At 34.7% G+C, this 16,045-nt stretch overlaps 1 protein-coding gene across 9 annotated transcripts in view; it reads left to right on the forward strand.

The window, feature by feature from the left end:
* The window catches only part of KMT5B (lysine methyltransferase 5B), a 40,748-nt gene extending 25,082 nt beyond the window's left edge, over nt 1-15,666 (forward strand). For 5 of the 9 annotated variants that reach the window (XM_087950754.1, XM_087950757.1, XM_087950756.1 and 2 more), the window contains 7 exons: nt 4,594-4,759; nt 6,491-6,600; nt 7,130-7,296; nt 7,582-7,601; nt 7,708-7,844; nt 9,488-9,684; nt 13,029-15,666. In XM_087950754.1, the coding sequence (XP_087806880.1) occupies nt 4,594-4,759; nt 6,491-6,600; nt 7,130-7,296; nt 7,582-7,601; nt 7,708-7,844; nt 9,488-9,684; nt 13,029-14,500 (2,269 nt within the window). In that variant the 3' untranslated portion in view covers nt 14,501-15,666. Of the gene's footprint in view, nt 1-4,593; nt 4,760-5,382; nt 5,443-6,490; nt 6,601-7,129; nt 7,297-7,581; nt 7,602-7,707; nt 7,845-9,487; nt 9,685-13,028 lie in introns of all 9 variants that reach the window. The other 4 variants (XM_087950759.1, XM_087950758.1, XM_087950760.1 and 1 more) reach the window with 3 other exon arrangements.
* The last annotated feature ends 379 nt before the right edge of the window (nt 15,667-16,045 follow it).

Raw genomic sequence — 16,045 nt, forward strand, 5'->3', positions numbered from 1 at the left:
GGGTTTTCCTGAAGTTATTTGTTTTGCTTTTTAAGGATTTTTTATTACTCCATTTTATGTGTGGATGATGTTAAAATGCTCAAAGAATTGAGATTGGATAGTATATAGACTAGTACATAATAGTAATGAATAAATTACAATAACATGAAAGTATTTTAATGAGCATTATGTAATGGCTGCTTCATTTTATTATATAAAGTAGGGAAATTATTTAAAGCAAATAATAAAGATTTACCATTGTGTTTTTGAAAGAATCCTGTCTTATTAGAAATCACATTCTTTAAGTTTTCTACTATTCCTTAGACTTCATAATAGAGCTTTTAATTATATGACACACACTGCGTGTGTGTGCTTGTGGCTCTTTGTTAGGTAACTGAAATACATCATAATTTTTTGAGCAAAAAAACTATTCACAACCTTCAACAGCCTGTAAAAACCGTTGATACTGCGGCTATATTTCTTATTTATTTTTAATACGAAGAAAAATATTAGGATTTCTTGCTTTATAGCCATCCCTAAATTTGAAGATTTTTATTAGTAAAATTGACTTTAAAAATAACATGTTAAATTAAAACATCTCAACCTAAATTATTAGGATGGATTATAATTTCCTTTTTGGTTTGATTGACAAAAAGTAAAAAGATACAGGAAACACACTTTATATACAAGATACAAGAAACATACTTTACATACAAGAGATGATGTAATTGAGCCTTGTTTTTAAACAGGTAATTAAACTAGTTTACACAAGACAATATGCATCAATTATATTACATCAATTAAAAAAAACCCAACTCATAAATAGAAGTAAACATGTATTTGTAATCCCAAATTGTAAATCTGAGTAACTCTGTCTTTCCAACATTGAATAATGTTCTTCTTTGCTATCCTCAATGCTTGCTAAATCTATAGTTCTTTATATAGCAATATTCTACAGCAGGACTGTCAAACTTGCGGCCTGCAGGCTGATGTGTCATGTGCTGCCCATGCCCAGTTTAGTGAAGGGAAAAGTCACAATACATCACGTGACAACACTGTGACGAACGAGAGTTTGACACTCCTATTCTACAGGTTTGGTATATAACTTAATATACTTAAAATACTGGGATGTATGAGGAAGGCAATAAGGGATTCAGGATTATTCAGTTGTTTATTGGGCCTTCTCAGTTTGAACTGATAAAAAACTCTAATGCATACTTTTTTGGTACAGGTGGTCCTCAGTTCACAACAATTCATTTAGCCAAGCTTCAAGAATATCAAAGTTACACCAGCACTGAGGAAAGTGACTGGTCCTCACGCTTATGATTGTTGTAGTATCCTCATAGTCTCATGAACAAATTTGGCTTCTTGTCAGCCAGCATATATTTACAAAGTGTATGTGGCTTTCTCAGCTGGCTTTTGAAAGCAAAGTCAGTGGGAGAAGCCAAATTCACTTAACAGTGGTTAACTTAACAATTGTGTGATTCATGTAGCAGATATGGCAAAAGTCATAAAATTGGGCACAACTCACAACTGCCTTGCTTAGCAATGAAAATTCTTGCCTCATTTGTTATAAATCGAGCACTATCCATGTCTTATTAAAATGACATTTTGTATTCTTATACTTTGATTACCAACAAATTTTAGAGGTTATCTGAAGCTGAAAATTAAAATATTGTCATAATAGATACGTTTTAAGTGTCATGATAATTGGCCTGAAGTAATTAACAGATGTGCTTTTTCCAGGCCATGATCTATTCTCTAATCAGTTGAAATGTATCTAAATCCTACTCTCCATCCAGGAGAATCCAGAATTGTTCAGTCAATGCTCTCTCAACCACTTGTGCCAACAGTGCAAATTTGACAAGTATAATTATCCGAACAAGCATATCTAATGATACTTAATTGAAGAGCATACAGAGCACTGCCTTCTTCAAGTTGGGTATCACCTCCCTTCCATGAAAGAGTAGTGGTGGTGGTTGTGTTGATAATTGACTAGATCCCCCTCAACTGATCCAGTTAGTATCAACCAAGAGGAAAACTATGTCAAAAGAACATGTGGTGGTCTCAATTTGTCTTTAATACTGCTATCTCCTTCTCAAGAAACACAAAGTGAAGCTGATTGAGCAATTCAAGACAAGCAAATTGCTAGCCTCCCCCATTTGACTTTTTCTAAATTTCCCATTTGCACAGATGTAACTTTTCTAAAATGACAAAGAGGCACTTAGCCCAACTTTCTGGCCTAAATTGCAGGTAGTCCTCAATTAACTATAGCAATTGGGATTGGAATATTTCCATCACTAAGCAACATGATTGTAAGGTCTGATATCACATGACTGCTTAGCAACAGCAACTCTGGCACTTCTGGTTATCATCACCAGAACATAATTTGACTTCACTTATTGGAGCCTGGAAAGTTGCAAATAGTGTTCACCTGACTGTGGAATGCCACAGCACAATTGAGAGCTGGGCCCAAACACCCCACCCCCCAGATCTCAATTGTGACCATGGGAACATTGTGACAGCTGAAACTTCAAGGACCAGTCGCAAGTAGCACTTGTTCAACACCATAAGTTCAGTTACTGAATGAGCAGCCATTAAGCAAGCACCACCTGTATGACCATTCACCATCTCCTACAGATAATTAAAAAGCAAAGCAAAATATGCTATAGTCCATTGCTGAGTAATATCTGTACAATAGCTTCAAATAATTGTTTTAATGTTATATTTATTGTTTTACTGTTTTAATCTTTTATAATATTGTTTTATCATGTAAGCCACCCAGAGTCATGTGACAACAAAATGGGCAGCATACAAATTTAATAAATAAATAAATGTGCCAAGCCATATTTACAGAGGCCAATGCATGAATTTGCAAAAAAAAAACACCAGAATAATAATAAATCCACCACACCATCACAAGAAAAATACAGGTTTCTTAATTAAAATTATATCAAAACCTTCTCTGTGTTGTTCATTAAATTGTGTAATAAGAATATTATTTCAACATTCAGAATCTAGAAACAAATGATACTGTTGCTAAAAGATCAGATAATGCAAAAATTATATCATTTTATCTCTTTAATATAGATACTCCTTGACTTACACTCATTTATTCTGAAGTTATAGTGGCACTGAAAAAGTGACTTACAATCGGTCCTCATACTTAACCATTGCAATAATCCCATAGTCACATGGAAAAAATTTGGGTGCTTGGCAAAGTCATGTATTGATGATGGTTACAGCATCTTGGGGACATGTGATCACAATTTGTGACCTTCCCAGCCAGCTTCCAAAAAGCATAACTAATGAGGAAAGCCGCATTCACTTCACAACCACACAATTTACTTAACAACTGCAGTGATTCCATGGCAAAAAAACTTTATAAAACTGGGAGTGACTTATTTTCAACCATCTTCCTTAGCAATGGAAATTCTGGTTGCAGTGCAGTGGTGAGATTCAAATTTTTTTACTACAGGTTCTGTGGGTGTGGCAGGGGAAGGATACTGTAAAATCTGCAGTCAGAGGTAGTATTTGCTGGTTCTCCGAACTACTCAAAATTTCCAGAACTGGTCAGAACCTGCTGAATACTACCTCTGTTGCAGTTGTGATAGTAAATCAAGAATTATCTCTATTGGATTTTCTCTGAAAGCTTGTATCCCACCTATTCCTAAAAAGAGCTCAAGAGGCAAAGAAAATAAGTAAAATTAATAAACAGTTTATAAAAATATTGAACAGAACTAAAAATATCCAAGTTCAATTAGAGTTTTGACTGAATTCCTTAGACATTTTTAACATACCACCTAACTGTACAGTATCAGAGTTCAACACATCTTGCTACAGAATTGCATAAGGTGAGTGCCACATAGAAGCTGAGTCTTGGGATTAACTGCATTAATGAAATTGGGAGATAAAGAATTATCACGTGACTGGAGCGTGTAAATAGGAAGATATGGGAGAAAACGATGCTTAGCGTCTCAAAAGAGAGGAATCTATCATATGAGGAAAACCTTCATTATTTAGTGCATGTAATGGCCTGTAGGATCTTGGGAGATGGGTGCCTCAGCCTACCAACAGTCATGCAAAAGGTATCTCCGCCCAAAGAAGGAAAACAAGCGCAAGAATCCCTCTCTGGTTTTGTGGAAAGTAAAAGTAAAGGAGGGAAGAAGTGCTTTCAGAATTGTAAGATACTGTTACATTAAAGGCAGTTTAATAATTCATGGTTTGTGCTTCTTGTCTGAACTACCTTGAAGATTAACACTATACATATGTAAAACAAACTATATATGTTTTTCAAAGCTTTATTTGATTAGTATCTCTCATGCAAATAACAGATAGATCATCACTGAGATAACAAATACTGTATTTGAGATGTGACTTCCCCCATGTTTTTTACAGGGCTATTGATATTTCCTTGTCATTATTAAAATGTTTCTCCTACTCCAGTAACTATAATTATTCCTCTTTTAATCATTTGTGTAAAACCTGTTGAAACAATATTCCTTTCTACTTTTGGTCCTATTGTAATTTCGTTTCTCTGAATATATAAAGTGGGTATATAAAATGCAGCTTGATTGAAGTTCTATCTTGGGTTTTTTTCCTTTTTTGCCTGAGGTTTCGACCAATAAAAGGAAGACAAGAGGAACTGAAGGAGGTGATTGAGCGTTTTAAGAAAGATGAGCACTTGGAAAAAGCCTTCAAGTCCTTGACGTCAGGTGACTGGGCCCGGCACTATTTTCTTAACAAGAACAAAATGCAGGAAAGGTTGTTCAAAGAACATGTAGGTGTATTTATACTTAATCCAAGTTCAGTTTGTTACAAGTACAGTTTATAGGATATTGTGGATGTTAAACTGGTAGAAAAAAAAATGTCTGTTTCTATCTTTAGCAAATGCCCAGAGTTGCTTAGAGTTGGATGATGTACAAATTTGATAATTTAATAAAGAAAAATTAACTAGCTGAATGAAAATTAACAGCAGAAAAAGGGAAAGGACTGAGATAGTAGAAAACTTCAAAGAAAAGAAAAAAGAAAATGTTATCAGAGGCAGCTGGAATCAAATGAAGGAAATTTCTTTATACAAAAATGCTGTGTCTTGTAAAAAGTTTGTGCAGATATACTTGATGATTTAATCATGATAAAGAAATAACTAGAATTATATCACCTATGAAATGACTTTAAACTGATGCATTAAAATACAGCTTTCCTTAGTGAGTGGTATATAGGAAGTGAATAAATATAAGATTGAAGACTGAATTTAATGAATAAGCCAGAAATTCTGACTGAGCAATATAGGCACAATAGTTTTATCAAGAAATGCAAAATTTAAATATTCAATAGCTAAAACAATTAGCGTCCTATTTTTATTGTTTTTTAAAAGATATAATTTACATCTCATCTTTGCAGAATATTACACATTGAGGAAATTAGGGCTTCATACATTGAAAGTCTGTCCTTTGGAAAAAGGTGTGTTATTTTTAAAGGAATTCTTAGTTCAGTACTCTAAAACAGGGATCTCCAACCTTGGCCACTTTAAGACTAGTGGACTTCAACTTCCAGAATTCCTCAGCCAGCTTGCCTGCTGAGGAATTCTGGGAGTTGAAGTCCACTAGTCTTAAAGTGGCCAAGGTTGGAGATCCCTGCTCGAAAACAGGGGTGTCAAACTGGATTTCTTCGAGGGCCAGATCAGCATTGTAGTTCTTTGTGGGTTGGTGGGAGGGAGGGGGAGATGGACGCTTCCTGCAGCACTGTCAGCCAAAACGGGTCATGGGGGGCTGTGCATGCCCTCCCGTGGCCCCCCAACAGCCCATTTTCCTGCAGCACTCTGCCAGCCAAAAATGGGCCATGGGGGGCCTCAAGTGCCCCTCCCATGGCCTGTTTTCAGCCTCCACGGCCTGCAGCATGCCAGCCGAAAATGGGCCATTGGGGGTGCGTGTGAAAGTGCCTCCCCCATGCCCTGTTTTGGCTGGCAGAGACATCACAGGCTGGTCCTTTGATATTTCCGGGGCAGCCCCGCGGGCCAGATCTAAGCACCCTGCGGGCCAGATCCAGCCTGCAGGCCTTGAGTTTGACACCCCTGCTCTAAAGCCTTGAATACTCTTGAATAGTTTGGTAATGCTGTGTCTCAGAGAATTGTCAGACATTTGAGAATTGGAGAGTAATACATTCCAAAACTAACTTTCTTCCCTGACTGGAGAATGCTGGAACTCATGGTGATATCATTTAATACACAATATGATAATTCATGTGACATTGGCTGGAAGTCTCTGTAAGGATATAATTATTTTTCTTCTCCCCTTTTTCCCATAAAAGTGATTTTGAAAGCTCAAATTTTATACTGTATGTTATATAAAATACATGCTAATTTATATTTACTCTGAGATTCTGTGAAGCATATCAGTGAGGTGTTAGTATTCTGAGTTTTTAGCAAGTGTAGCATAGATTGTGCAATTTGGCAGCACAGAGTATACTATAGTTCTTAGCAGGTTTTTTAAATATTTTTTTCCTGCTGCAGGTATTTATTTATTTACGAATGTTTGCAACTGACAGTGGATTTGAAATATTGCCATGCAATCGATACTCATCAGAGCAAAATGGAGCCAAAATAGTTGCAACAAAAGAGTGGTAAGTATTGGGGGAAAAATGTTGCTAAGCCAGATTTTTGAAGTAAAAAAATTGTGTGAGGGAGATAGGCGGTTTAAAATGTGATAAATGAAATAAAAACAACATTTTAGGTGCCAGGGATGCCTTTCTAAAATGCCCCTTCTGAGCTTTTATCTGGTTTTCATTATTTTTCATTTTTCCATTCTGCTGCTGCTTTAGCATTATTTTCTTTCAGTTGAAAGGATTTCCTCCTAGATTGATTGTCAGATCTTCACCCATCTTAGAAGTCAGGCAGTGCCAAAATTAAATTGAACAAAAAGTAAATAAAATCTGTGTTGAACCACTTGTAACCTCTGCAACCTGAATTGCTATTGAATTTAGCAAATTCAAGAACTAATTACTACTAGCAATAAGACTTTTTTTAACGTTTCATTAAGAAAGCCAACATTCTACAAAACAAGTCTGGTTGGGAGACAGAATGTATCCCTTTTTAAACTTTCGTATTATGGAAATAAAATTATACAAAATAATTTATTTATTTGTTTACTAGGAAACGAAATGACAAGATAGAGCTATTAGTAGGTTGTATTGCCGAACTCTCTGAACTAGAAGAGAATATGTTGCTCAGACATGGAGAAAATGACTTCAGTGTCATGTATTCAACACGGAAAAACTGTGCTCAACTGTGGCTTGGTCCAGCTGCTTTCATTAATCATGGTAAGCAGACATTTAAAAAAAAACAGTTGAATTTGTAAGTCCTTCTTAATGTCTTTTTATTTATACCCTAATTTAATTAGAATGATCTAAAATAATAATCCTACTTGAAATGGTGCTAGAATTATTTACTAAATATTCCAAATTTTGGTATAGTACCTGTTTCAGTTAAGTTGTGCAATATATTATAAATCTTGCTATATAAAACGTTACTTTAGGTATCTGTAATTATTCATGTTTCAGGTCTTATCAACAGTTAATTGATTTTATCTTTTGGACCTTTTTCAGATTGCAGACCCAACTGTAAGGTAGGTGTGCAATGTTTTACATAATCAGATTTTTTAAATGAAATTATATTTTTTTTAAAAAAAAATTAAAAAATTAAAATAAATTTTAATCATTCATCCTCTACAGTTTGTTTCAACTGGCCGGGATACAGCATGCGTGAAAGCTTTGCGAGATATTGAACCTGGGGAGGAAATTTCTTGCTATTACGGAGATGGCTTTTTCGGAGAAAATAATGAATTTTGTGAATGCTACACATGTGAAAGGTAAAATGGAATATACAGTTTGTAATCTTAAGGCAACATGTAGCACCGTATTGATTGATATTATTAATTATATTTATTAAGTACCCAATTCCATTAAGCCTGAAAGTTTACATCAAAGTTCAATAAAAATGTAAAGAAAGCCATTTAAAATGTGAAAGAATAGGTCTATAACTATAAAGATCATGCAGAATCAGTCGAAACCAAAGGCAAATTGGAATAAAATAAATCTTAAGTCTCACATCAAATTGATGGATGGCTTCTCCTAGTACTTCCTTATAAATGTTAAACAACATGGGGGAAGAGCATTGGAATGATTTGACTACCACTGGAACTGCTCACTTAGGTAGGATTGTGCAATGGTTGTAAACGCAATGACCAATTGTAAAGATACTTTTCCAGCACCATTTTAACTTCAGATTGTTACTAAGCAGGATGGTCATTAAGTGAAGACTACGTGTAATGTATAATATGCTGAAAAAAACAAAGCTTTAACAGCACCATTGAGTAAGAGACTGCTTAACTCACATCAAAAGTTTTTGGACAATCTAGGAAAAGTCTCAAGAAACACAATAGATTTTTAACTCATATAATTTGCATCTACATAACAATTTGTCTTACCCTCCCTTCCCTCGCCCTCACCTCATCACAGTTTAAATCCAATATCAGTCTAACTACTTTATGCATGTGATAGTGAGCCACAACTCATTAAAAGTCATGCCTTTTGTTAAAATTACTTGAAAAAAACTACTAGATTCTTGATTTTTTTATATCCAAACCTTATGTGTTTTGGTGCAGGTATGGACCATCCAAAGCCAGCTGGTTACATGCATATAACACTTTGTATACAGAATATCTTACACCTCTGTACTTTTTCTTGCTTGAGCATATTTAAAAATGGAAAATGTTAGAAATGCTTTAATTTTGTTTTCGTTTTGTTCAATTTTGCACTTAGTTGTTTCTGGCATGCAGTAAATATACTTTTAATTTTAAACTTCGTATCAATTTAATTTATCACTTTCATTTCTATATTAAGCTTAAAGTTAGGCATAGTTATTCAGCTTCACAAAAATTATTTTATCCTATACCTACTTACTAGATATACTATTCATATGTATGAATTCAGTAAAAGATATCTTCAGATCATATCCTCTGTATCCTGAAGAAATAATACAAAATATTTTCTACAGAACATATGTTGATTCTTCTAATTTTGTGTTATTAATGAAATATAGTTCATTAAATTGAGGAAGCATACTTCACTTGATATATGGATTTTTAAGAAAGAAAAATCTGTAGAGATTCTCAGTTATCCAGGTTGTGGTTGTACCAAAGGTGCTTTTTTCAGGAGGCAACTGAAATTTCTTGGTTTTTCTTTTGAAGCAAAACGTCTTCAAAAGAAAAAACAAGGAAATCCAGTTGCCTCCTGAAAAAAGCACCTTTGGAAAAAGAGAAATGTTAAAGGAGTAACTTTACAATTTTTAAATTAACTTCCCTTAAATTATAATAGCAGAATTTTTAACTATATGAACAATTCTTTTCTTTAAAATACCAATACAGACCCAGAATTCAAACTATTTAATTAGCTTTCATTTTATTAATGTTATGTGCAGTATAATTAATATGTGTTACTCTTTTTTTTTTAGACGTGGAACTGGTGCTTTTAAATCAAGAATGGGACTGCCTGCACCTACTCCTGTGATCAATAGCAAATATGGACTTAGAGAAACAGATAAACGTTTAAACAGGCTTAAAAAATTGGGTGATAGCAGTAAAAATTCTGACAGTCAATCTGTCAGCTCTAACACTGATGCAGATACCACTCAGGAAAAAGCTAATGCAAGTAAGCAAGTGGCAAGAATATTTTGAAATGTATTTTATGTAAGCATTCTTAACAAGATTGAGATAGAGTCTTCACAAATCTAAAAAGAAAATAAACATTGTAAGCTTTATGGCGGCAAAGGATATTTGGAATAGAGAGTTCTGGGATTAATCAGTAGTTTAGAATCTAGTGAAATAACTAGTGGTTGCACTTTTTCCATTTTTTTGTATATTTAATATTTTTGTGTAAAGAACACAAAAGGAACAAAAATCACAAAAGTGAACAGGAGAAAAGAACAAAAACATTTATTATTTGGGCTATTTATCTCTGTATTAATCCAGTATTTGGATACTAAAATAGTAAAAGTAACAATAATAGATAATGCATTATTAAAATATACAATAATAAACTACAGGTTCTATTAATACAGTGATTGATCTAGGTATCAGTGGCTCCACAATTCTTGAAGGTTTCTGGAAGAATCAGATTTTTATCAGTTTTCAGAAAACCATAAGAATAGAAGCAATCCTTTCCTTAGGGGAAATTGTTCCATAGGAAGTGAATTTCCTCAGAGAATACTTCACTTGGTATATAAAAACACTTAGCAACTGCTCCCTGGCTGTCTGGATTGGACAGAAATGGAAATACTGCCTCTTAGATACTTAGATCCTGAAACAAGTTGACCAACACTTTAAATTGCACTTGGAAACATTGTGACTTGCAGAAAAGGTGTAATGTGTACGATCATGGGTTTCTAGCAAACACTGCATTCTGGACCAGCTAAAGTTTACAGGTGATTGGGGCAGCCCATTCACAGCAAATTATAATAACTTAACAATATAATAAGGAATGAGTAAGAGTCTTTGAGGTTGTGAATACAACTTAGGTTTGCTTCAATCTTGGAATCAGGTATTTAAATTAACAGTTATCCATCTTGCTTGCATTGAATTTCAGCTTCTTTCCCCCCACTTTGTCAAACGTTAGAACTTCTACTGCATCTTCCTTTGTGCCCAGAACAGAGCTGTACCACTGAGTATCGTCAGCATATTGAGTGTACTTCACTCTGAATTGACTAATAACATCTCCTAGTAGTTTCACAGAAAAATTAAATAGTCTAGGGCAGTGATGGCTAATCTTTTCTGGACCAAGCACGCAAATGCACGCGCACACTCCTGAACCCCCAAAATGTAATGCGTGCACATGCATGTGCAAGCACCACGCACGCGCCACATTGCACGTGCAACCCCCTCCACGTGCACCCCATTCCTCGTGCATGTGCATCCCCATACACCCTGCCCCCCTGTGCATGCATGGCAGAGACCCGAAGGCCAGCTGGCTGGGAGGAGGCCTGCGCGTCAGAGCTGAAATGGGACGATGGCTCGCATGCCATCTGAGAGGGCACGTGTGCCATAGGTTCACCATCACAGGCCTAGGGAAAGGACTAAGCCCTGGGTCATTCCATAATGGAGTGTATGTAGACCATCATTTATCCTCTTATAACTACTGGTTGGGCTTGTCCTTTCAGGAAGGAGTGGAAGCACTTTAAAACTCATAAGGTTTTATGCATGTTAGTTATCTAGCTCCATTCCATTGAATTCAGGTTTCACTTTTTAAGGAATGAGCAGTCCAGGATCCCTTTCAAGGCTGTGGAATTACCCCCTTCAAGAAAGTTTTTACTGCTTGAAACAAATATTCAGAAGGTGTATGTAAATAAAGAGGAGAGAAGCATTCATTAAGAAGCATCTTGCAAAGAGAATTCAGTACGACTCCTGTTATTATAGCCTGTCTCAATATAGTATAGTTCTGGTCTTCATGTCGAGTGTGTTTCCTGATCTACTTTGAAAGACTGACATGCAGGTAACATTACTAAGAGAATTCTAGCCACATCCTCAAGATGCACAAACTTAAAACCTTTTCATATAATATCATAGGACATTACCTCTCATCTCAGTAGCTTTCTTCTCTAAGGCTTCCAACTCAGAATGAACACACGTAATTTTATCTATTAAATGCTGTACCAGAGAACCGTAATTCATACTGGTTTGTTCTAAGGGTTCAGGATATCCTAATTGGTGGCTGACATTCTGCAGGCTCACTAAGATAGAAATAATTGCACTTTGCTGTCCGGATCACCGTAGAACAGTTTGAACCTATATCTAACTTCAGCCATACTCCTTATTTGCTTCCGAATAGATAAACTTATCTAGGTTTTAAACGTACTATTAAATATTCAAATTGGGTAAAATTGATTGGTTGTTCTGTTACATTGATAGAGTGCAAGTTTATAACCATAAAATGAACCATTTCATTAATCCAGTGTGGTAACTCTGGAGTCATACTCTCTTTTTAACATTTGACATTTTTTGCTGCTTTTTGTTGTTGATAAACCTATGATTTCTTCATTTAGTGGTAAATTCCAATTTATTGATATATAATATACTAGATATTCCAAGTATTTTTACATTTTTAAACAGCATTATGATGATATTATCTTTAAAATATGAAATTAAACCAAAACGTGTTGAGTCAGGCACTGAATAAGTGACTTCCCATTCATTTCTATAATAATGAGGTCAACAGCTGATGGCTTAAAAGTATTTTTATACATATTTTTACTACAATGTTTTCATACATTAAAATACACAAAGAAAGAAAGATGAAAAAGAAAGAAATGAAAAAAACTTACTTTGATGCCTTCTATCCTTCTTTCTATCAAGTAATTATTATCTTAATCTTTTCCCCATTCTTTTTAATCTTTCCAAAAAGTAGTCTGTCAGTTTTTTTCCTAATCAGACTGGTCACCTTTGCCATTTTTGCAAGTTCAGTTAATTTTATAATCTGGTCTTCTACTGAAGGTATTTCATTACTTTTCCAATTTTGGCATACAATAATCTTGCAGCAGTTACGATACAATATTAATTTCCCATATTTCTTTTCTAATACCACATTCACAAGTCCAATAGGCATAATTCTGATTTCATCATGGTAAAATGGGAGTTCTGAAGGCCACATATTTCTGGAATATTGCTCCATTAAAGGTTAGTTAAGTGCATATATTGGTGCAGTGCTGGTATAGTCTGTACTGGGTATTTATATTCAGTGCATTATTTTAACTGCCCAAATTACAAAAGTTGCTTAGGGAAAAAATACAGAAGTTTTTCCTTGTTAAACTTATTTTTCCTTGTTAAACTTAAAAGTTAAATAACTTTTAAATCCATTATTAATCAAGTTATTTTAATGGCACCCTTTATTTTTTTATGTAGGATGTAGCCCTGCAGTAAGCAAAAACATTGTTTCTGCACATTTTGATTTCAATATGAAGGCAGAATGAACTTTTTAAACATTTATTTTGTTTAATCCTACAGCTACCCGCAAATCTTCAATTGGTGTAAAAAAGAACAGCAAGAACAGGACATTAACCAGGCAGTCTATTTCAAGAATTCCAACTTCATCAAATTCTACCTCATCCAGACTAACTCATTTAAATAATTCCAGGGTACCAAAGAGACTGAAAAAGCCTGCAAAGCCTTTACTTTCAAAGATAAAGTTGCGAAATCAGTGCAAAAGGCCAGAGCAAAAAAATGCATCTAGGAAACTCGAAATGGGAAATTTGGTTCTTAAAGAACCCAAAATAGTTCTGTATAAAAATTTGCCCATTAAGAAGGACAAAGAAACAGAGGGACCAGTGAAAGTTGCAGTGTCTAGTGGCTGCTTAACAAGGCATGCAGCGCGAGAATATAAATTAAATTCAGTGAAAGGTGCTCATGAACCTGGGGAAATATCACCCTGTACATACATAACACGGAGGTCAATGAGAACGCGAACGAATCTGAAAGAGACCTCTGACTTAAAGCTTGAACCAAATATGCTAAACAGCTATAAAAACAGTTTGACAGACATGCGAGCCAATAGCTTGGAACAGGAGTCTCATGTGATTCTGGAGAGTGAGCAATCTCTTATGGCAACACAGAAGGTGGAGGGGAGGTGTCAGAAGAGTGAAAGAGTTGTGGCCAAAAAGAAATCTCGACATGGGAGACTGGTGAAGCCATCTGCAAAAATGGAGGAAACAGATTGTGCGCATTCGTTGACTGGCAAAGATAAATTGCCAGATTTGATCAGTTCACATTCTGACCTAGGAGAGATAAACAGTGTAATGGATTCAGCCATTGGATATAAAGACTGTGTCCCTGCATCCGGTGGCTGTTCCATTGTAACTTCTGACACTTTCAAAGTCAAAGAGCGCTTTAGAACTGCAAAAAGTAAAAAGAAAAGGCGAATCACAAGGTATGATGCACAACTCATTCTTGAAAACAGCTCTGGGATTCCCAAACTTACTCTGCGAAGGCGGCATGATAGCAACAGCAAGACTAATGACCAAGAAAATGATGGAATGAATTCTTCAAAAATAAGCATCAAATTAAGTAAAGACCATGAGAAAGATAATAATTTATATGTAGCAAAGCTTAATAATGGGTTTAACTCAGGATCAAGTAGTAGTTCAACAAAATTAAAAATACAGCTAAAACGAGAAGAAGAAAATAGGGGAATGTACTCGGATGACCTTCATGAGAACGGAATGTGTTGCAGTGATCCTCTTTCACTACTAGAGTCACGGATGGAAGTGGACAATTATAGTCAATATGAAGAAGAAACTATTGATGATTCTTCATCTGCAGAAGAGGAGGAGGAGGAGGAGGAATATGAGGATGATTTTGAGGATGATTTTATTCCTCTGCCTCCAGCTAAGCGTTTAAGGCTTATAGTTGGAAAGGATTCAATAGACATTGACATTTCTTCCAGGAGAAGAGAAGATCAGTCTTTAAGGCTCAATGCATAAGCTTACAGGTCTTAAATTGAAGATGTCCGTTTTTTAAAAAACAAAACAAAATTCCAGACAATTATTCTTCAACTGATTAACTTTCTCAAAATGTTAGTGGAAGCACTTCTTTATTGTTTGTTCACTTATATCAACATAATATTGTAGAAAGTGTACAGCATATTGACTCCTTAAGTCAAGTTGTGCAGATTTTTATTGTACTTTTTAATAGCCTTCTTATGTGCAATTCTGAGTTAGAGAAAAATGCTCTATTGTAAAATAAAGGCTCAAGCATAATTACAAAAATGCCATCAGATTTTTCCATGAAGGATAATTAAATCACAATAATGTGGCTAAACAATTTTTAATCTGTCAAGAGCATTATTTTGCTCTTACATCTGACTAAATAATCTAAATGAAATCATAGTAGTGGCCTATTAAGGTTTCCTAGTATGTTAATATCACCAGCAATGAAATACAGCTTTTCCGTTTAATTGCTAGATGTTTTCCCCTCTGAAGTTTGTCAGTTTTAACACTGTATGCTGTCCCCAGACGTACTGTTTGTGGCCTTTGTTACAGTAGCAAACCGTTGGTTTGAAGTCAAATTGATTTCTTAAAAAAAGGGGTGTTTGACAGTTTGCTGACTTTTAGTACATTATATGTACAAGAGTAGCAGTATGCAGAATACAAGTTTGGATGGTGTATTTATTTCTTGTTATGTAAATTAAAACACCTTGTATTTAACACTTTTTTCAATACTTTTAGATAAAATTGTTCTTTGCAAGAATGATTGGTGCTTATTTTTTCAAGAACTTGCTGTGAAACAATGTGATTACAACAGGCAACATTTATCCAATTAATTGCAGCCATTCTAATTGGATCCTCATAGTTTTCTGTTGCACTTGTAAAAAAAAATGCTACGAGGAATTTAAAGAAACCTATTCACTTTAACTTATGATAGTTTTATGAAATTTAAAAGAAAAGCCTAAGTCACAGCTTTTGTTCTGTGGTAATCTATAAAATGTTTGTCTTTTGAGATCCAGTGTAAAAAGACTGAAAAAGAAAATGTACATGTTGTAAATATTTGTGTGTTGTGCAAAATTTTGTCATAAAAATTGATAACTTACCAGAAGGGTTTTTAAGTTTAGAAATACATTAATGCCAATAAATAGGAAATTATAAACATAGTTTTAAGCTCTGACCAGTGGACTTTTTTTTTTGTTCTTGGGCTTGTTTAGCTCATATTCTGAGATTTTAAGTATTTGTATTTTTTAAAGAACTTCCTGTTTTATAGAGCTAGAATGAAAAGTAACATAATCAAAGCTGTAAAATTAACAATTTATTTGATCTTAATCTAATTTTTAATAGGCATGTAATCAGGAGTATTTGTCATTATCGTTCTATGTGTATAATTTTGCACAGAATCATCAGGTAGGGTACCAAATTCCACAGAACATTCATCTCCCTCTTTCTAAGTTTCCAAACCACTTGACTTACTGGGTATATATTTATAAGCAATTTTTCAAATCTTATCAATTTGGGAGTGATGCAAATAACACAAATTGG

This window comes from Notechis scutatus, chromosome 1 (genome assembly GCF_049901735.1).
Source record: "Notechis scutatus isolate UNSWTSFEM ecotype Mainland chromosome 1, rNotScu1.2, whole genome shotgun sequence".
Taxonomy (NCBI): Eukaryota; Metazoa; Chordata; class Lepidosauria; order Squamata; family Elapidae; genus Notechis; species Notechis scutatus.